The 22,878-nt window shown below is 41.9% G+C and overlaps 1 protein-coding gene across 1 annotated transcript in view; it reads left to right on the forward strand.

The window, feature by feature from the left end:
* The window catches only part of ACAT1 (acetyl-CoA acetyltransferase 1), a 31,379-nt gene extending 8,773 nt beyond the window's left edge, over positions 1-22,606 (forward strand). The window contains exons 2-12 of the mRNA XM_003923743.4: positions 7,571-7,618; positions 9,183-9,300; positions 9,877-9,972; positions 10,481-10,581; positions 14,387-14,530; positions 15,226-15,376; positions 16,938-17,033; positions 18,097-18,210; positions 19,630-19,694; positions 21,557-21,714; positions 22,338-22,606. Coding sequence (XP_003923792.1) covers positions 7,571-7,618; positions 9,183-9,300; positions 9,877-9,972; positions 10,481-10,581; positions 14,387-14,530; positions 15,226-15,376; positions 16,938-17,033; positions 18,097-18,210; positions 19,630-19,694; positions 21,557-21,714; positions 22,338-22,458 — 1,212 coding nt within the window. The 3' untranslated portion in view covers positions 22,459-22,606. The remainder of the gene's footprint in view (positions 1-7,570; positions 7,619-9,182; positions 9,301-9,876; positions 9,973-10,480; positions 10,582-14,386; positions 14,531-15,225; positions 15,377-16,937; positions 17,034-18,096; positions 18,211-19,629; positions 19,695-21,556; positions 21,715-22,337) is intronic.
* The last annotated feature ends 272 nt before the right edge of the window (positions 22,607-22,878 follow it).

The raw sequence follows: 22,878 nt of genomic DNA on the forward strand, positions 1-22,878 counted from the left end.
GCCTCAGCCTCCTCAGTAGCTGGGATTACAGGCATGTGCCACCATGCCCAGCTAATTTTTTGTATTTTTAGCAGAGACGGGGTTTCACCATGTTGACCAGGATGGTCTCGATCGCTTGACCTCGTGATCCACCTGCCTCGGCCTCCCAAAGTGCTGGGATTACAGGCTTGAGCCACCGCGCCCGGCCAAGCTCCTACTTTAAAAAAAAAATTATTATTAATTTTTTGAGACAGGATTCGCTTGTTGCCCAGGCTGGAGTGCAATGGTGCAATCTCAGCTCACTGAAACCTCCGCTTCCCGGGTTCAAGCAATTATCCTGCCTCAGCCTCCCTAGTAGCTGGGATTACAGCCATGAGCCACGAAGCCCAGCTAATGTTTTGTATTTTTAGTAGAGATGGGGTTTCTCTATGTTGGTCAGGCTGGTCTCAAACTCCCGACTCACATGATCCGCCTGCCTCAGCCTCCCAAAGTGCTGGGATTACAGATGTGAGCCACCATGCCCGGCCATGTAGCTCCCATTTATAAGTGAGAACATAGGCTGTTTGGTTTTCCATTCCTGAGTTACTTCACTTAGAATGAAAGTCTCTAATTCCATCCAGGTTGCAGTGAATGCCATTATTTCATTCCTTGTTATGGCTGAGTGGTATTCCATGGTATATACAACTCATTTGCTGTATCAACTTATTGATTGATGGACATTTGAGCTGGTTCCATAGTTTTGCAATTTTGAACTGTGCTGCTATGAAAATGTGTGTGCAAGTGTCTTTTTCACATAATGAATTCTTCCCCCCCCCCCGCCCACTTTTGAGACGGAATCTTGCTGTCACCCAGGCTGGAATGCAGTGGTGTCATCTCCATTCACTGCAACCTCCGCCTCCTGGATTCTCCTGCCTCAGCCTCCTGAGTAGCTGGGAACACAGGCATGCACCACCACGCTCGGCTAATTTGGTACTTTCTAAAGTAGAGACAGGGTTTCTCTCCATGCTGGTCAGGCTGGTCTTGAACTCCTAACCTCAAGTGATTCACCTGGTTTGACCTCCCAAAGTGCTGGGATTGCAGGCATGAGCCACCGTGCCTGGACTTCGTATAATGACTTCTTCTCCTCTGGGTAGATACCCAGTAGTGGGATTGGTAGATCAAAGGGCAGTTCTACTTTTAGTTCTTTAAGGAATCTCCAGAAAGGGGACTTTTGGAAGAGATACAATGGGCAAGCATGAGGATATCCAAGGATTGGAAATAAAGTGCAGCTGGCTGGGTTCAGGGACACGTGCCTGTAGTCGCAGATGCTCTGCGGGCTGAGGCAGGAGGATTGCTTGAGTCTAGGAGTTCTGGTTTATTTATTTTTATATGTAAAATTTTTTTTTTTTTTTTTTTTTTTTTTTTTTTGAGACAGAGTTTCACTCTCGTTACCCAGGCTGGAGTGCAATGGCGCGATCTCGGCTCACCGCAACCTCCGCCTCCTGGGTTCAGGCAGTTCTCCTTCCTCAGCCTCCTGAGTAGTTGGGATTACAGGCACGCGCCACCATGCCCAGCTAATTTTTTTGTATTTTTAGTAGAGACGGGATTTCACCATGTTGACCAGAATGGTCTCGATCTCTTGACCTCGTGATCCACCCGCCTTGGCCTCCCAAAGTGCTGGGATTACAGGCTTGAGCCACTGCACCCGACCTGTAAAATTTTTTAAAAAGGAAACAAAATAAAGTGCAACTGACCCTGTCAGAATTCAAACTAGAAAATCACCAACCGAGCAGTCTTTTGTCTCTTCTGGTGTGCTGTGGTCTAATTCCCCTGTCTCTGAGTATACATGTTCCATTCTTTTGCTTCTCAGCATACTCATGGCCTTTCTTTTTGTTCTAACCTCTGCTTTTCCGTGGCATTGGCTGGTCAGCTCCAGCCCCGTGTGACTTTTCAATCCGAGTGCCCACCATCATCCACTGACCCAGTCTCTCAATGTGCTAGCTTACGTGAGTACATTCCATTCTTTTTTTTTTTTTTTTTTTTTGAGACGGAGTTTCGCTCTTGTTACCCAGGCTGGAGTGCAATGGCGCGATCTCAGCTCACTGCAACCTCCGCCTCCTGGGTTCAAGCAATTCTCCTGCCTCAGCCTCCTGAGTAGCTGGGATTACAGGCATGTGCCACCATGCCCAGCTAATTTTTTGTATTTTTAGTAGAGACGGGGTTTCACCATGTATGGTCTCGATCTCTCGACCTCGTGATCCACCCGCCTCGGCCTCCCAAAGTGCTGGGATTACAGGCTTGAGCCACCGCGCCCGGCCGAGTCCATTCCATTCTTGATCCTATCAGCTCTGGCCAGAGGCAAGGGAGTCACCTTGTGAGCACTTAGGGTTGCCCTTTCCAGAGCCCTTTGAGAAAGGTGTGTGTTTGGAGAGGCATGTTTACTACAAGTAGAAATTTTTTTTGGTAAATTTTACTATTTTTAAAATTTATTATTATTTTTAAATGGAGTCTTGCTCTGTCACCCAGACTGGAGTATAGTGGTGTGATTTTGGCTCACTGCAGCCTCTGCCTCTGCCTCCCAGGTTCAAGTGATTCTCCTGCCTCATGACTCCCAATTAGCCAGGATTACAGGCATGGACCACTATACCCAGCTAATTTTTGTATTTTTAGTAGAGATGGGGTTTTGTCATGTTGGTCAGGCTGGTCTCAAACTTCTGGCCTCAAGTGATCCACCTGCCTCAGCCTACTGAAGTGCTGGGATTATAGGCCTGAGCCACTGCACCTGGCCCATGTAGGAACTTTTTTTTTTTTTTTTTTTTTTTTTTTTTTGAGACGGAGTTTTGCTCTTGTTACCCAGGCTGGAGTGCAATGGCGCGATCTCGGCTCACCGCAACCTCTGCCTCCTGGGTTCAAGCAATTCTCCTGCCTCAGCCTCCTGAGTAGCTGGGATTACAGGCACACACTACCATGCCCAGCTAATTTTTTGTATTTTTAGTAGAGACGGGGTTTCACCTTGTTGACCAGGATGGTCTCGATCTCTCGACCTCGTGATCCACCCGCCTCGGCCTCCCAAAGTGCTGGGATTACAGGCTTGAGCCACCGCGCCTGGCAGGAACTTTTTTTTTTTTTTTTTTTTTTTTTTGAGACGGAGTTTCGCTCTTGTTACCCAGGCTGGAGTGCAATGGCGCGATCTCGGCTCACCGCAACCTCCGCCTCCTGGGCTCAGGCAATTCTCCTGCCTCAGCCTCCTGAGTAGCTGAGATTACAGGCACGTGCCACCATGCCCAGCTAATTTTTTGTATTTTTAGTAGAGACGGGGTTTCACTATGTTGACCAGGATGGTCTCGATCTCTTGACCTCGTGATCCACCCGCCTCGGCCTCCCAAAGTGCTGGGATTACAGGCTTGAGCCACCGCGCCCGGCCAGGAACTTTTTATTCAAAGCTGAATCACACATAATATGCTAGCATCCCCTACGATAAGTAGGTTATATAAGCAGCAGTCCTCATTATGTGTTATGTTGAGAGAGGGGCACTTGTTTTTATGCAGCTAATACCAGGGAGTACACCTGCTGAGCAGATGCACTTGGGCCTTGCCTACCTAGGCATACACATAAGTGCTGGCCTGGGTCGGTAGTAGACTATCACTTGAGTGAAGCTTAGGAGACTGAAAACTAACACAAACCTTCCTTATCTAATGACATAGCTTTAAGAAAGTAGAAATACAGACAGAGGTTAGTATATTACTTTTATTTCAAAGTCTGGAGTAACAAGTTAATCTGATAGCAACATTTAACATACCAGTGATCTCTATTGTGTTAACATGAATCTGACACCAAATGCTTGTAAAACTTCCTGAAGCATTTTAGTATCATTGTATAGCACCATGGAATGGTTCTCCTGTGAATCTGGGATGGTTTGTTTAGCTACTCCTACACATGGACACAGGAAGGGGAGAATCACACACTGGGATCTGTGAGGGCGGGTGGTGGGGGGAAATAGGGGAGGGACAGTGGGGGGTGTGGAGGTGGGGAGAGACAGCATGGGGAGAAATGCCCCAGATATAGGTGAGGGGGAGGAAGGCAGCACATCGCACTGCCGGGTGTGTACCTATGCAGCAATCTTGCATGTTCTTCACATGTACCCCAAAACCTAAATGCAGTTAAAAAAAATGCTAGTCCTGTATTTCTTGCCAAATTCTATCTTAGAAATATGTACAGATAATTTTAACATTTTTCCCAGAAGATTATAATGCTGCTTGACTATAGAACCATGTTTTATAGATTTCAAATTCCTCATAATGCCTTCTGTAAGGTAAGTGATTTCAACAAGTTTGTCAAGCAAGTGAAGCATCAAATAGTTGTTTGTGTGTCAGTCATCTCTCCCTAAAAAGACTGTAAAGGCCTCTTTGGAATAGGGGCTGCATTGAATATTTGTAATGATGACATTTTAAAATCGAATCAGGACTTAGTTTATTTCATTCAGCAAAGTTGTTAACATAAAGTTTCCACATAAAAGTGACTTATTCCATAATATTAACATCAAAAAAAGTTTACCTTAGAATTAAATTCTGTTCTTCCACTGCCTAGGGAAACATTCTCTCTTTGCGATGCCATTTACCATATCTATTCTCATCCAAACACTATAAAAATCAATTTGGGCCTGGGCATGGTGGCTCACACCTGTAATCCCAGCACTCTGAGAGGCCGAGGCTGGCAGATCACCTGAGGTCAGGAGTTTGAGACTAGCCTGGCCAACATGGTGAAACCCCGTCTCTACTAAAAATAAAATTAGCCGGGCATGGTGGTGGGCGCCTGTAAATCCCAGCTACTCAGGAGGCAGAAACAGGAGAATCGCTTGAACCCAGGAGGCAGAGGTTGTAGTTAGCCGAGATCGTGACAGTGCACTTCAGTGTGGGTGACAGCGAGACTCTGTCTCAAAAAAAAAAAAAAGTCAATTTGGGAGCTTCCTTGTTAGTGTGACTGTTTATAACTCCTGCTTGACAAATCTTTCCTTTGTCTGTTCTGTGTTATAAATGGAAAGTTTTAGTTATTTGTGTTGAGTCAGGACAAAGCATGTTGATCTGTGAAAAGCTGAATTCTTGGGTCAATTTAAAGTTCAGATATTTGTACCCTTGTTTGTTGCTCTGTTTACGAGATGATTGCCCATTATAACTTTCCATAATTACTTGATAAGGTTCTAAATCTAAATTGTCACTTTTGACTGTCTGCTGTGCTTTCTGACCTCAGAGGATAAAAAACTATTCTTCCTGGAATGTCAAGGCTGTTGTGAGCTGTGATTGTACCACTGCACTCCAGCCTTGGTGACGTAGCAAGACCCTGTCTCAAAACAAAATAAAAAAAATGTATGCTTTGTTCTTTGTCCTGTAAATAGTCTAATTTCACATCAGTTATGTCTCTGAATTGTGTCCTGCGTTGTCAGAATTTACTGTGTGTTTTGTTTTTTTAAACGGAGCTTTGCTCTTTTCTCCCAGGCTATAGTACTATGAACACGTGTGTACAAGTGTCTTTTTCATACAATGATTTCTTTTTTTTTTTTTTTTTTTTTTCATTTTTGAGATGGAGCCTTGCTCTGTCACCCAGGCTGGAATGCAGTGGCGTGATCTCAGCTCACTGCAACCTCCGCCGCCTTGGTTCAAGAGATTCTCCTGCCTCAGCCTCCCAAGTGGCTGGGATTACAGGCACCCACCACCACCTCCGGCTAATTTTTGTATTTTTAGTAAAGACGAGATTTTGCCAAGTTGGCCAAGCTGATCTCCAATTCCTGACCTCAAGTGATCCACACACGTCAGCCTTCCAAAGTGCTGGGATTACAGGCATAAGCCACTGCGCCTGATCTGTTGTTGACATTTGTTCCTAAGAAGCGTGGAAAGAACTGAAAAGTAGTAGGGGCAAGATGATTACTCTTTCCTTTAAGAAATAATTTATCTGCTATTACAGATCATATTTATATGAGATGTGTTTGCCTCATATAAGAGACAATTTTTGAAAGTGCATGGGGAGAAACAGCAGGTTTTACTCAAAAACAATCTTAAAGAAATGAGAATATCTGGCCAGGTGCAGTGGCTCACGCCTGTAATACCAGCACTTTAGGAGACAAAGGCAGATGGATTACCTGAGGTTAGAAGTTCGAGACCAGCCTGGCCAACCTGCTGAAACCCCCTCTCTACTAAAAATACAAAAATTAGCTGGGCATAGTGGTGGGCGCCTGTAATCCCAGCTACTCGAGAGGCTGAGGCAGGAGAATTGCTTGAACCCTAGAGGCAGAGGCTGCAGTGAGCTGAGATTGTGCCATTCATTGCACCCCAGCCTGGGTGACAGAGCAAGACCCTATCTCAAAAAAAAAAAAAAAAAATGCAAATGAGAATATCTTGTTAGATTTTAAGAAAGACTTGAATTTTTTTTTTTTTTTTCTTCAGACAGAGTTGTGCTCAGTTGCCCAGGCTGGAGTACAGTGGTGCAATCTTGGCTCACTGCAACCTCTGCCTACTGGGTTCAAGCGATTCTCCTGCCACAGCCTCCCAAGTAGCTGAGATTACAGGCATGTGCCACAACACTGGCGTAATTTTTAGTAGAGACTGGGTTTCACGATGTTGGCCAGGTTGGTCTTGAACTCCTGATCTCAGGTGATCTGCCTGCCTCAGCCTTCCAAAGTGCTGGGATTACAGGGGGGAGCCACCACACTTGGCCAAGACTTAGAAATTTTTTTTTTTTTTTTTTTTTTTTTTTTTTTTTTTTTTTTGAGACGGAGTTTCGCTCTTGTTACCCAGGCTGGAGTGCAATGGCGCGATCTCGGCTCACCGCAACCTCCGCCTCCTGGGTTCAAGCAATTCTCCTGCCTCAGCCTCCTGAGTAGCTGGGATTACAGGCAAGCGCCACCATGCCCAGCTAATGTTTTGTATTTTTAGTAGAGACGGGGTTTCACCATGTTGACCAGGATGGTCTTGATCTCTCGACCTCGTGATCCACCCGCCTCGGCCTCCCAAAGTGCTGGGATTACAGGCTTGAGCCACCGCGCCCGGCAAGACTTAGAAATTTTAAGATAGTAAGCTTAGAAGTTAAAACATACATTTCCAGCCAGGCGCCGTGGCTCACGCCTGTAATCCCAGCATTTAGAAGGCCAAGGCAGGTGGATCACCTGAGATTGGGAGTTCGAGACCATCCTGACCAACATGGAGAAACCCCATCTCTACTAAAAATACAAAATTAACAGGCATGGTGGTGCATGCCTGTAATTCCAGCTACTCAGGAGGCTGAGGCAGGAGAATTCCTTGAACCTAGGAGGTGGAGGTTTCACTGAGCCGAGATTGAGTCACTGCACTCCAGCCTGGGCAACAAGAGCAAACTCTGTCTCAAAAAAACAAACAAACAAAAAAACACGCACACACCGTACATTTCCAATGAATAGTTAATCAGAAAAGTTTATTATGAAACAATTATTTTTTTCTAATTTTTAAAAGTGATATATTCTGATTGCAAAAACTTGGAAATGAAAGCATAAAGGTACAGGAAGAAATCACTATAAAACCTTATCACTGAGAAAAATAAAATGATATAGATTAATTTTTTTACATTATAAATATTTATATTACAGGAAATAAGATACGTGGAACGAAGTTATGTATCACAACCCACTTTGAAGGTAAGTAATTTAAATTGTGCTTCAAAATTTCCAGAATTTAAAGGAAATGTCAATAAAAATGTATATACTGATGATCTGGGTATATGTGAAGGTCAGAGCAGGATTATGCAATGGTTAGGAATAGCTAACTATTGAAATATGGAGGTTAATGTCATGTAAAACTAGATTAGTGTCATGTAAAAACATTTCAGTTAGTCTCTGCTCATGTTTGCTGCTTCTCTATCATCTGTTGCAAACAACTTTTCCTCTAGAACTGGACAGTATTCTTCCTTGACTCACAGGGACTCCCATTGTATTGTGTGCGTGTTATAAGCAGACACTGTATAGAAGATCCTAGAAGAGCGGGAGTGGAACAGCTGGAAATTGGACAAGGAGGGCCATTACAGCATCTCCTAGGACCTTCTGAGGAGTCCTCTTTTTGTTTTGTAAGGTTCACTAAAGTGACTTAGTTAAGGTCTTCTATCAAAACCTAGGCAACAATTCTGTTATTAATCTATAAATAGAAGGCTGTGGAAGAGAAGTGTGAGTACTGTCACAGTGCTGTTTTATAGTATTCAAGAGGGCTTTTATGTTCTTTTGCTTAATGTTCATGTTATTGTCTTATTGTTTAAGAAATTATGGCTCTGGGTGGCTCACGCCTGTAATCCTAGCACTTTGGAAGGCCGAGGTGGGTGGATCACCTGATGTCAGGAGTTCGAGAACAGGCCGGCCAACATGGCAAAATTCTGTCTCTATTAAAAATACAAAAATTAGCTGGGCATAGTGGCAGGTACCTGTAATCCCAGCTACTCAGGAGGCTGAGGCAGGAGAATCCCTTGAACCTGGGAGGCAGAGGTTGCAGTGAGCCAAGATCACACCACTGCACTTCAGCCTGGGCGACAGAGCGGGATTCCATCTCAAAAGAAAAAAAAAAAAGTAATTATGGCTCTGGCTGTGTCCTAGTTAAGTGGTATAGCCCCATCTAAGATACAGGTCTTGATTCCTAGCCCAGAGTTCCTTTTAGTAAGGGACCCTCTTGGTTGGAGTTGTTTATTATGCAGTTAATAAGAGTAAAGTGGCAGAGCGTGGTGGCTCATACCCGTAATCCCAGCACTTTGGTAAGCCAAGACAGGAGGATTTCTTGAGCCCAGGAGTTCGAGGCTGCAATGAGCTATGATCATGCCACTGCATTCCAGCCTGGGCAACTGAGTAAGACCCTGTCTCAAAACAAAAATACAAAAACAAACCAAGTTAGAGTGACCATTTTTCTTAAGTTACGACTGAGGAATAGAAAGGAAACTTAAGCTTCTGACCTTAAACCTCCTGTGGAGAACTGGGAAGGATCTACATCTGTTTTTTGAGTTGGTTTCTCAAAGGTCTTCCTTAGAGAAAATAGTTGAACAGCTGTAAAGATAATCAATTCAATGGTAGCGCTTACTGAATTGGTATTCAACTATTGAGATTATTTTAATTTTTGATGACTACTCATTCATAAGTGTTTTTGGGTATTTATGAATTAGGTTTATTTAATGAAATACGATTTGGGTAAAATACCTATAATTTTTACTATCTTATGTCTTGCCAGGAAGTGGTCATAGTGAGTGCTACAAGAACACCCATTGGATCCTTCTTAGGCAGCCTTTCTTTGCTGCCAGCCACTAAACTCGGTTCCATTGCAATTCAGGGAGCCATTGAAAAGGCAGGTCAGTAGTTGCTTTGCTTTTTAAGGGAGCAAAATTATTCGATGGAAAATATACTTATTTTGCATTAACTATGGATGTAACACTTAGAAATGACTTAATGCGGCCAGGTGCAGTGGCTCATGCCTATAATCCCAGCACTTTGGGAGGCCGAGGCAGGCAGATCATGAGGTCAGGAGTTTGAGATCAGCCTGGCCAACGTAATGAAATCCCATCTCTACTAAAAATACAAAAATTAGCTGGGTGTCCTGTCATCCCAGCTACTTGGAAGGCTGAGGAAGGAGAATCGCTTGAACCTGGGAGGGAGATGTTGCAGTGAGTTGAGATGGTGCCACTGCACTCCAGCCTGGGTGACGACAGAGCAAGACTACGTCTCAAAAAAAAAAAAAAAGAAATGACTTAATGCCAATATTTCTGCATTCCCTTGTAAAGAAGGCTTTGTCTTACACGGTTTAGATTGGAACTCAGAACTTACAAGAAACCATTCCTATTGTGTAATGTCACATCTTATTAGGTAATCACTAATTATTAAATTGAATTTAATGCCTTTTTGGCTTTTTTTTTTTTTTTTTAATAAAGGGATTCCAAAAGAAGAAGTGAAAGAAGCATACATGGGTAATGTTCTACAAGGAGGCACAGGACAAGCCCCTACAAGGCAGGCAGTACTGGGCGCAGGTACTAGGAAGACATTTTTGCTTTTATACTTAAAATATGTAAAATGGGCTGGGTGCAGTGGTTCATGCCTTTAATTGCAGCACTTTGGGAGACTGAGGCAGTTGGATCATGAGGTCAAGAGATTGAGACAATCTTGGCCAATGTGGTGAAACCCTGCTGCTACTAAAAATACAAAAATTAGCTGTGTGTGGTGGCACACACCTGTAATCCCAGCTTCTCAGGAGGCTCAGGAAGGAGAGTCACTTGAACTCAGGAGGTGGAGGTTGCAGCGAGCCGAGATTGCGCCATTGCACTCCAGCCTGGGTGACAGAGCAAGACTCCATCTCAAAAAAAAAAGTGTAAAATGGCAGAATGAAGATTATTTAAGCTTAAATGAAATACTAAATGCATTATGTAATTTGTAGTCACTGACAGAAGAAATGTTGCAGATTATAGTAACATGTTCTGTTAAAGTTCTGCAGTTGTGTTTGAGTATCTGGTTTTCAAAAGTGACTTACATTGGTTTTAGGCTTACCTATTTCTACTCCTTGCACCACCATAAACAAAGTTTGTGCTTCAGGAATGAAAGCCATCATGATGGCCTCTCAGAATCTCATGTGTGGACATCAGGTAAGAAACACCTTTTCCATTTATTAAGCAGAATAATATCCAGGGCTAGACAAAAAATTTAGGCATATTCATGCTTTAGAAATGAAATTCTTTCTCATAAGTTACTATGTTTTCTCATACGTTCATCAATAGTATCTGGATTTGCTAAGTCCATTTGAAAAACAATCAAAATGATAGCCTAGGTTGGGTATCATGCCTGTAATTCAGCACTTTAGAAGGTCGAGGCAGGAGGATCCCAGGAGTTTGAGACCAGCCTAGGCAACAGAGCAAGTGGGACCCTGCTCTTTAAAAAAAAAAAAAAAAAGATAGCCAAAGTGATTGTGTTAAAAAGTAGTTTTTACGCCCAGGCGCAGTGGCTCAGTCCTATTATTCCAGCATTTTGGTAGGCTGAGGCCAGGGCAGATTACTTGAGGCCAGGAATTCAAGACCAGCTTGGCCAACATGGCAAAACCCCATCTCTACTAAAAATGCAAAAATTAGCTGGGTGTGGTGACAGGCACTTGTAATCCCAGATATCCCAGAAGCTGAGGCACAAGAATCACTTGCATGTGGGAGGCAGAGGTTGCAGTCAGCTGAGATTGTGCCACTGCACTCCAGTCTGGGAGACAGAGCAAGACTCTGTCCAAAAAAAAATATATGTATACATATATATATATATATATATATATATATATATATATATATATATGTATATATATATACACACACACACACACATACCTGTAGTTTTTAGCCAAGGCATTGGGGTCTTTCTCTGAGGATGGGTGACTAAGAATTCATAAATATTGTATTTGACAGAATAAGAAGGGTTTTCATTATAAAGGAAAACAAGGTGCTTAACCCTGGGAATCAAATCATTGACTGAGCCCAGGCTTGATGACTAATTTGTACTTTATACAATACCTGGATTCAGTTAAGTTCTACAGGCTTTCTAATTGGCCTTAAGCAAGAGACAGGCTGCTTAGCACATATGTGCTGTTATGTCAGGACGTAAGACTTGGGCACACAGAAGAAGCAGGATTCTATCAGATCTGACCTCTTCATTTCTCAGATGAAGATTATCTTCAGTGTGTCTGAGATAGCCACAAAGTTAGAGGGCTGGGCATCTACCATGTGTCAGTCACTGGAAATAGAGTGGTGAACAGAACATTGAAAAAAATCTCTACGTGTGCAGGTCTCTGTTGGACAAATTCCTAAAAGAAATGCTGAGTCAGAGGATTTGATCATTTTGATATTAGCAATTGCTTTCCATAAAAGCTGTACCAGTTAAACTGTCCAAAAGTTGTGTGACCTGTTTGCCTGCAGCTGCACCAACACTGGGTGGTACCAAACCCTTGTCAAACCAGTGGCTGAAAGATGGTTATGAGATTATTTAGACTTTCAGAACTGCTTGACGCAGAAAGTTTTGTCTTAATTGATTTATTGTGGTTCTCTAGCAAATACTATCTGGACTACATTGAAATACTTTCATTTAATATTACTTGATTCATTTGTGCATAAATACAGTGACTTACAGGCATACTTGGAAGTGCTTTGTTTTGAATATTGATGATCTTGGAAAATGGTCAGTTTTACTTTATAATGAAGAATAATTCATACCTTATTTTCTGTCAGTTTTTATTGCCATCACTGCTAGTAAAAAGTACAAGTGGGCCGGGCGTGGTGGCTCATGCCTGTAATCCAAGCCCTTTGGAGGCCGAGGCGGGTGGATCACCTGAGGTTGGGAGTTCAAGACCAGCCTGACCAACATGGTGAAACCCCGTCTTAAAAAAAAAAAAAAAAAAGTACAAGTGAATAAAACTTAGATGAGAACTGGTTAAGAATTTCTGCATTTTGGGATAGGCAAAATATTTTGGTTTCTTTGGTGTAGAGCTTGCTTGTCTGTATGCTTGATTAAAGACTGTAAGAAGATATTGACTTTATGTTTATATTAAACTATGTTTTTAACTAGCCCTTATAATGCAAGTGAATTTTCTTGCTGACTTGTAGTAACAGGTTGATTGATTAATATTTATTAAACCTCTATATGCCAGTTGCCAAGGATGTAAAAATATGACAAGGTGTCTGACCTCAAAGGAGCAGTGTCTAGGGGGAAGACTTGACATATAAACATATAATATTAATAAAAGCATTGCATAGTAATTGGGGAACATGAAGGAAGAGAAACTGTTTCAAGAAAAGATAGAAGTAAGTAGTCAAGGCAGACATGAAGTAGTGTTCTGATTAGTTTTAAAGGAAATGTAGGTGTTTTTACACGTTAGTGGATAGGTCAGAAAGTACAGAGGTGGTTGTGTGAATGTGCACAGTGTCTCTGGAGAGCTTTATAACTAGTTCTGTGTGACCTGAAGTATAGGTCAGGCCATGAGACTGAAAAAAGGGAAAGAAGGCATACTGTAAGGGCTTTACATACTGTGCTGAGTTCGCTAAGGCATGAAATGATCAGACTTACATTCTAGCCAAAACGAGTCAGATGAGTGTAGATGATTCTTTGGTGGAAAGGCTGCATGTCAGAAGATCAAGTGGACATTTTTTTCAGCTGTCTAGGAAGAGATGAAGATCTTAGTCAAGGAAGTGGCATTATTACCATGAACTGAGATTACTTCTAATCTTCTAGAACACATTATGTACCTTTTTAGTAGCATGAATGAAATGAAGGGTTGGAAGGTAAGAATTTCAGGTCAGGCACGGTGGCTTACGCCTGTAATCCCAGCACTTTGTGAGGCCGAGGTGGGAGGATAGCTTGAGTCTGGGAGTTTGAGACCAGCCTGGGTGACATAGTGAAACCCTGTCTCTACTAAAAATACTATACAAAAATTAGCTGGGTGTGGTGGTGCATGCCTGTAGACTCAGCTACTCAGGCGGTTGGGATGGGAGGATCACCTGAGCCCAAAAGGTGGAGGTTGCAGCGAGCTGAGATTGGGCCACTGCATTCCAGCCTGGGCAACAGTAGGACCCTGTCTAAAAAAAAAGATAAGCATTTAGAAGATGGTTTTACATGGAAGATTTCTGGTATTCTTATTAATGTCCAGTAATGTACTTCTCTCTCTCTCTCTTTTTTTTTTGAGACGGAATTTCGCTCTTGTTGCCCAGGCTGGAGTGCAATGGCGCGATCTTGGCTCACTGCAACCTCCGCCTCCTGGGTTCTGGCAATTCTCCTGCCTCAGCCTCCTGAGTAGCTGGGATTACAGGCACGCGCCACCATGCCCAGCTAACTTTTCGTATTTTTAGTAGAGACGGGGTTTCATCATGTTGACCAGGATGGTCTCGCTCTCTCTCTTTTTTTAAAGACAGAGTCTTGCTCTCTCACCCAGGCTGGAGTGCAGTGGCATGATCTCAGCTCACAGCAACCTTTGCCTCTCAGGTTCAAGCAGTCCTCTTGCCTTGGACTCCCGAGTAGCTGGGATTACAGGTGCCTCCCACCACGCCCAGCTAATTTTTGTATTTTTATTAGAGGGGGGTTTCAACATGTTGGCCAGGCTGATCCCGAACTTCTGACCTCAAATGATCCACCCCCTCAGCCTCCTAAAGTGCTGGGATTACAGGTGTGAGCCACTGCAGCCAGCCAACTTATCATTACACATTTTATACCATTTCTTTTCATCAGGGTAGCCAACTTATCATTACACATTTTAATACCATTTCTTTTCATCAGGGTGAAGTTGTAACGAGGGTACGTCCTATATTCACTGTGTAACAAATGTTTGATAAATGCATGTAGAATACTTGTTTGGAGGTAGCTATATAAATGGTATCATGGGTTTGTAACTCTGAGTTAACATTAGGTCTTCCTGGTGTTGCTGCACAGGATGTGATGGTGGCAGGTGGGATGGAGAGCATGTCCAATGTTCCATATGTGATGAACAGAGGAGCAACACCCTATGGTGGGGTAAAGCTTGAAGATTTGATTGTAAAAGACGGGCTAACCGATGTCTACAATAAAATTCACATGGTAAATGGGATTTTTAGTGGATAAATGCTATCTAATATCCAGTACTGTTTGATTTTTCTTACTGTATATACTTTACAAACTGAACTGAAAGATGGGCTCTGTAACTGTTGATTTTAGCCATGTGCTTTAAGAAAATATTTTTGTATGCCTATGGTATCGGCATGACTTGGTCATTAAAGAAATTATCCCACATTTAAATAGGGTATTTTCTGATGCTCAGCTAGCAACTCCTGGGCTAATTCAAGTATCTGAAGATAAGACATGAGTGGGCTGGGCATGGTGGCTCATGCCCCTAATCCCAGCACTCTGGGAGGCTGAGGCGGGCGGATCACCTGAGGTCAGGAGTTGGAGACTAGTTTCGCCAACATGGTGAAACCCTGTCTCTACTAAAAATACAAAAAATTAGCCAGGCATGGTGGTGTGCGCCTTTGATCCCAGCTACTGGGGAGGCTGAGGCAGGAGAATCACTTGAACCTGGGAGGCGGAGGTTGCACCTCAGCATTCCAGCCTGGATAAGAGCAAACCTTTGTCTCAAAAAAAGACATGAGTGGAAAGTTCCCTAGTATAGAAAGAAATGTATTTTAAGAAACTAAATTTAACTACTAACCACAATTTCATAAGTTATGCAGAGTTAAGAGATATTTCCTAAATTATACAAAATTAACTAGCTTTAAAATATTTCAACTTTTTATCAGGGCAACTGTGCTGAGAATACAGCAAAGAAGCTGAATATTGCACGAGATGAACAGGACAGTTATGCTATTAACTCTTACGCCAGAAGTAAAGCAGCATGGGAAGCTGGGAAATTTGCAGATGAAGTTATTCCTGTCACAGTTACAGTAAAAGGTAGAGAGATAATGTTCCAAACAAGATGAATAGATTTTCATGTTGCTGAATGTTTTATGCTTCAGTTTAAAATTAGGACATTGTTATCTTTGTTCACTTCAACTGAGGACACTGCTTATGGTTAATAAAGTGAGGAGTTGCCAGTTCAGAGAGAACATAAATCACCCAACTTAATGTCACATTTCAATCCATTTATAAGATCTCAAAGAATATTATTTTACATTTGAGAACTATATTTATTAAAACTCGTTTTCGGCCGGGCGCGGTGGCTCAAGCCTGTAATCCCAGCACTTTGGGAGGCCGAGGCGGGTGGATCACGAGGTCGAGAGATCGAGACCATCCTGGTCAACATGGTGAAACCCCGTCTCTACTAAAAATACGAAAAATTAGCTGGGCATGGTGGCGCGTGCCTGTAATCCCAGCTACTCAGGAGGCTGAGGCAGGAGAATTGCCTGAACCCAGGAGGCGGAGGTTGCGGTGAGCCGAGATCGCGCCATTGCACTCCAGCCTGGGTAACAAGAGCGAAACTCCGTCTCAAAAAAAAAAAAAAAAAAAAAAGAACTCGTTTTCCTGTCAGTGACAGGCAACATCGTATTTTAAGTTGAATAGCAGTTTACTACAAGGTTACTGGGAGTGCCTCCAAGAACTGAAGGATGAACAGTAGCAACCATTCAGCTCTGGGAATGTCAGGGATTGGAAATGGATATTCAGTACTACTAGGACATGCTCCCTTGGCTTCTCATACCTGCAGGGTTTTGTGATTTATTCTCTCAGCCTTTTTTAAGTTGGTGTCTCCACCTATAGGGTCACATATATAGGGTTCTCAAGGAGGAGAGAGACTTTCTCACCAGTTCCAGCAGAGTAAATCCATAGTATAGACTCATTAACTTGCTTTAGGTTACAATTCTATTCCAGGAATGATTACTGTGCTGTAGATGCTAGAATGTTAGAGCTTAGCCAGTGTAGGCTAGATAGCTACCTCTGGGGTCAGGAGAGTAGGGTCTGTGATCATAGAAGGGAGTTGTGGGAGAAGAGAATGGGATGTGGAGGTGTGTAAGATTTAAATTTTGTGGCTGGGTACAGTGGCTCACACCTGTAATCTCAACACTTTGGGAGGCTGAGGTGAGAGGATCACTTGAGCTCAGGAGTTTGAGATCAGCTTGGGCAAAAAGTGAGACTTGGCCTTCACAAAAAAAAAATAAAAAATTATTGGCTGTGATGGTTCACACCTGTAGTCCCGGCTACGTGGGAGGCTGAGGTGGGAGGATCACTTGGACCTGGAGAGGTTGAAGTAAACTGTGATGATGCCACTGAACTGCAGCCTAAGTGACAGAGGGACACCCTGTCTGAAAAAAAAAAAAAAAAAAAAATTTGTTAAGCTACTTAGTAAGTTTCTCTTTAAGACAGTAACATAATAGAGATTATAGACAGTAGATTTTAGGTTAGTGTTTACTTGGGATGGTTTAAGGGAGGCACAGAATACTGGGCACCATGTACAAGTTGTTTGCTGAATGACTACTTGTTGTTTTGAGTGGTTTTTCTTAAGATATTTTTATTTTAGGTAAACCAGATGTAGTGGTCAAAGAAGATGAAGAATACAAACGTGTTGATTTTAGCAAAGTTCCAAAGCTGAAGACAGTTTTCCAGAAAGAAAATGGTTAGTGTTAAGAAATAAAGAGTGGGTTGGGCGCGGTGGCTCACGCCTATAATCCCAGCACTTTGGGAGGCCGAGGCGGGTGGATCATGAAGTCAAGAGATCAAGACCATCCTGGTCAACATGGTGAAACCCCATCTCTACTAAAATAAAATACAAAAAATTAGCTGGGCATGGTGGCACGTGCCTGTAATCCTAGCTACTCAGGAGGCTGAGGCAGGAGAATTGCCTGAACCCAGGAGGCGGAGGTTGCGGTGAGCCGAGATCGCGCCATTGCACTCCAGCCTGGGTAACAAGAGCAAAACTCCGTCTCAAAAAAAAAAAAAAAAAAAAAGAAAAGAAAAGAAATGAAGCGTAAGTAAAAAATTGAGCCAGTATACCGTATCTAATTTTTAGAATTGCCTAAGGATTTAAAAAAAGTAATTGCAGAAAACATCTAGATGTTATTTAGCATTTTCAATATAGTAGACTCATGCAAAATTAATTGAAAGTATAAAATTGACAGTTTATACCTTCAATATATAAATCCCAGGGAAGAGATGTATAATGTGACTGTAGAATTCAGTTTTTCATATGTTGCAGTCTACGGTAGGGTCTTCAGTGGCATTGAAAAAAATATATTTATTGATATAATATGTATACCATAAATTCTCCTGTTTAAAGTGGTTCAGTAGTTTTTAATATTCATTGATATTTAACTCCAGGTGTTCTAGATGAGAAGAAATATCTGATTTGAAAAATGCAGTGAGTATCTGCAATATATGGAATGAGGAAAGTTAGAACCTGGACACAAAATTAGTAACTGGTCCCTATCTTAAGAGTTGTAGACTAGCATTTACCCACTGCCATCGTGTTTCTGATCTTTGAGAAAATGGTTAGTGAACAGGCATTTTACATTGTGTTGCTGTTAGCTATGTACATGTTTCCTGAGGGCAGGTATTGTCTCCACCCATATTTGTAATTTCTTTAAACATTTAGCAGCCCAGGCAGGAGGTATTTGTTAAATTGAACCAAATGGATTTATTGTGAAGGAATGTTTTGATTTCATGCTCATTTTTGCTTTCAGGCACAGTGACAGCTGCCAATGCCAGTACGCTGAATGATGGAGCAGCTGCTGTGGTTCTGATGACTGTAGATGCAGCCAAGAGGCTCAATGTTAAACCACTAGCAAGAATAGTAGGTAAGGCCTGGCGAGGCAGCTCACACCTGTAGTCCTAACACTTTGAGAGGCTGAGGCAGGAGGACTATTTGAGCAGCAGAGTTCAAAACCAGCCTGGGCAATATAGAAACTTTGTATATACAAACAGTTAAAAAATTAGCTGAGCATGGTGGCATGTGCCTATAGTTCCAGCTACTTGGGAGGCTGAGGCTGGACAATGCCTTGAGCCCAGGAGTTTGAGGTTGCAGTGAGCTGAGATTGTGCCACTGTACTCCAGCCTGGGTGACAGACCCTGTCTTAAAACAAGTTTCTAAACATCTATAAGCTCTTCCTGAAATTGAGTTTCCTTGTTAGATATAGCCAACTCCAATATTATGTATTACTATCTATAGGTTGTACTTTGTGGCAGAATTTAATTGATACATCAATTGAGAGATAAGTTCCTTCAATATTTTCATTATACTTCATATATTAAGCTTTAAAAGCTGGGCACAGTGGCTCATGCCTGTAATCCTAGCATTTTGGGAGGCTGGGCAGAATTGCTTGAGGCCAGGAGTTTGAGACCAGCCTGGGCAACATAATGAGACCCCATCTCTGAAAGAAAAATACTAGCCAGGTGTGGTGGCATGCCTGTAGTCCCAGCTATGTAGGAGGCTAAGGCTGACAATCCTTTGAGCCCAAGATGTCAAAGCTGCAGTACCACTGCACTCTGGCCTAGGCAACAGAGCAAGACCTTGTCTATTTTCTTTTTCTTTTTTAAAGGATTGAGCTTTAAACATTTTTTCCTCTCCTATATAAGTAGAAGAAAATAAAGTACATGCGTTTTCTTAGGCAGCTGTGTAGGAAAAAAGGAATATGGGATTAAGAATGTAGAAATATCAAATTTAGATGTGTGGCTTTTTAATTTTTATTAACTTGGTGGCACTGGGCAAATTCTCAGTGTCCTTAAGCTGATTTTTAGCAGCAAAACTCTGCCTTGCCTTCTTTCTAAGGACTTAAACGGATACTATTTATAAGTTACTTTATAAAAAGCCTTATAACTTCTTTTCTTAGCTTAGATCATGGTTTCTTAACCTCAGCACTGCTGACATTCTGCACTCAATAATTCTTTGTTGTAGGGCTGTTCTATGCACTGCAGATGTTTAGCAGTATCCTTAGCCTCCACTCAGGAGCATCTGAACTCTTCTGGCAACCAAAAATCTCTCTAGGTGGTGCCGATCAGTGTTCCTAGAGACAAATTTCCCCGAACTCCCTCCCGATGAAAATCAGCGTCTTGGATTACTGGACTACCTTATAAAGTGTAGAATCTTCGAAAAGGAAGAAATATATTTATATATATTAAAGGGGTTAGGAAATGTGTATTTAATGGGTTAAACTTGGCTTTTGCATATTCTACACAGCAAAAGAAGATTTTAACAACCCCTCCTTTTTTTTAAACAGCATTTGCTGATGCGGCTGTAGAACCTATTGATTTTCCAATCGCTCCTGCATATGCTGTACCTATGGTGAGAACAAAGTGAGGGATGATACTCCATTATGCCAACTGCTGCTTTGCTTTATACCAAGGTTGCAGTTTTTAGATTTTAAATGTTGTTTATCTGCCAAAGCAGAGAGGTAGTTTGGTTTCAAATCTTCCCATGTCTTCTCCTGAAAAGAGTTAAAGCAACAGGATAAAAAAACAAAAAATAAGAACAGCCCACAAACTACATCTTCAGTAGAACAGGTAAAACTACGTATCTGAATTACTTATTAAGTATGATACTGAACTCAAACACCTGGTGTGGTAACCACAAAGGGGAGGGAGGTTGGGCAAAGAAAAGGAAATGCTGGCTGATGGTTCCAGATCTAGGATGGAAGCAACTGGTCACTCCCCAGAAGGCAAGGCCTCCACTCTGAAAGGGAACAGCTGGCAGCAGGTCTTCAGAGCAAATAGTACAACTAGAGACAGAAAACGTACATATTCCACAGTCAGTAAGTGCTATCAAAGAAGAAATAACCAAGTCTCAGTGGGAAGTTGCTAAGCAGTCACAGGAAAAGAAAGGTTTAGGGGTATAGGTTTCTTAGAAGTCTTAAGGAAAGTGAATGCATCATGTGTAATAAACAGTTCTGGATTCTGAAGGTAGAGTCATTCTGAGAGCTATAGATGAGGCTATATATGGGTACCGTATTTTTTGTTGTTGGAACAGAGGAAGCTATTTGAACTGTCCAGGATACAAAGCTACCTTAGCCCACTAGTAGAAGAGAGGAAGGTGGAGGAAGAGTTCCATGTTAATTTTGTTATTGCTCACAACAATCAAATTTCTTCTGTAAAGAAAAAGGACACTCACTAGCAATGTTTTAAGAGGTATTATAGGAATAATCACTAGCACAAAAACGCCTTCCTGTATAGCTGAGGAACTACTGAAACAAAATAGATCCTATAAGATTTTAAATAAATGACTTAACGATGAAACTGCAACAAATTTAAGTATCTGTGCCCCAGATAACCCTACAGTAACTTTTATTAAGCAGAAACTGCAGGGGATGCATTAATATTATGAATAGTAGAAACTAATAAACTTCTTTCATAATAGTCAAGAATGTAGACCTGGCTGGGTGCAGTGGCTCTTGCCTGTAATCCCAGCACTTTGGGAGTCCGAGGCAGGCTGAGCACTTGAGCCTGGGAGGTCAAGGCTGCAGTGAGCCCTGATTGTGCCATTCCACTTCAGCCTGGGTGACACAACAAGATCCTGTCTCCAAACAACAACAAAAATACAGAACTAAGCAACACAGAATCAGTAAAGCAGAGTTTAAGAATATGTAAAGCATTATGTACCCCTAAATAGAAAATGTACCTTTCCAAGTATCTGTGGAAAGAAAGTCAAATTTTCAGTCCCCTATCTTATGTCAAAATAGACAGAAAACAATGCAAACAAAATCCTTTGGTTATAATGGAATAGGATAAGCAACTAAAAATCTGAAAATAGGCTGGGCACGGTGGCTCATGTCTGTAATCCCAGCACTTTGGGAGGACAGGGCAGGCAGATCACCTAAGGTCAGGAGTTCAAGACCAGCCCAGCCAACATGGTGAAACCCTATCTCTACTAAAAATACAAAAATTAGCCGGGTATAGTGGTGCATGTCTGCAATCCCAGCTACTCAGGAGGCTGAGACAGAATTGCTTGAACCCAGGAGGCGGAGGTGTACTCCAACCTGGGAGACAGAGTGAGACCCTGTCTAAAAAAATAAATCTGAAAACTGAGATCCTTCCATCTGAAACCAAGAACTTCCATATTTAAATAACTAACATCAAATTGTAGAATTTCAAAGAAATGATGACAGTGATTGCTACTTACTTGAACATCATCTGTCTTTTAAAAAATTTTAGGTTCTTAAAGATGCAGGATTGAAAAAAGAAGATATTGCAATGTGGGAAGTAAATGAAGCTTTTAGTCTTGTTGTACTAGCAAACATTAAAATGTTGGAGATTGATCCCCAAAAAGTGAATATCAATGGAGGAGCTGTTTCTCTGGGACATCCAATTGGGTAGGTAAAATAGCTGCCTTTGTGTTTCTAGCTAAACTTAAAACTGCTTCATGGTAATTCCTATTCTTAAGTTTTCCTTCCTACCCATCTTTCACAAGGCAAAAACCATTTCTGATAGATGGTATCCAGTACTGAACAGAGATGTGTCACATCTGTTGTTTGAAACCCAATAATGTTTAATGCTGAAGGAGAAAAAGTGTACATTTAGCGCCCCCCACCCCTTCCTCCTTCCTATTTATTTCATTAGCTTTAGGGTACAGTGAGTTTTGGTTACCTGGATGAATTTACAGTGGTGGAGGCTGATTTCAGTGCAGCTGTCACCCAAGTAGTGAAACAAGTCCTTCAAGTTTTAGAATAGTAGTAGTTAATTCAGCAAGAAGTAGTGTCTAGGAAGATTTTCAAGAAGTTAAATTAGAATAGAAACATTTTTGATTTTCTGTACTTGATTAAAGAAATAAATGTTTTAAATTTTGTTTTCCTTTAGGTGTATACTATATCCAGCATTTCTCCCCATGTTATCCCTCCCTTACCCATCCCCAGCTGCCCCCAGTGTGTGATGCTCCTCTCCTGAGTCCATGGGTTCTCATTGTTCAACACCCACCTAAATGCTTTCTTAATTTTAGGATGTCTGGAGCCAGGATTGTCGTTCATTTGGCTCATGCCTTGAAGAAAGGAGAATACGGTCTTGCCAGTATTTGCAACGGAGGAGGAGGTGCTTCTGCCATGCTAATTCAGAAACTGTAGACAACCTTGGCTGAGACAACTCTATGTGACCAGAAGGACTGCCATAATCAGTGTGACTACTTTGAGTCAGCTTATATTCAAACTGTTTCATTTTTTATTATTTTCTGTTAACTTTAAAATGAAATCATAAAACCTTTTGAAATTAAAATTTTTTCTTCTGCTTTTTTGGGTAATCTTTAAATGTTTGATATATTTTTGCATTCTGAATCTATATATATATATATATATATATATATTTTTTTTTTTGAGACGGAGTTTTGCTCTTGTTAACCAGGCTGGAGTGCAATGGCGCGATCTCGGCTCACCGCAACCTCCGCCTTCCGGGTTCAAGCAATTCTCCTGCCTCAGCCTCCTGAGTAGCTGGGATTACAGGCACGTGCCACCATGCCCAGCTAATTTTTTGTATTTTTAGTAGAGACG

Source organism: Saimiri boliviensis, chromosome 6 (assembly GCF_048565385.1).
Source record: "Saimiri boliviensis isolate mSaiBol1 chromosome 6, mSaiBol1.pri, whole genome shotgun sequence".
Classification (NCBI taxonomy): Eukaryota; Metazoa; Chordata; class Mammalia; order Primates; family Cebidae; genus Saimiri; species Saimiri boliviensis.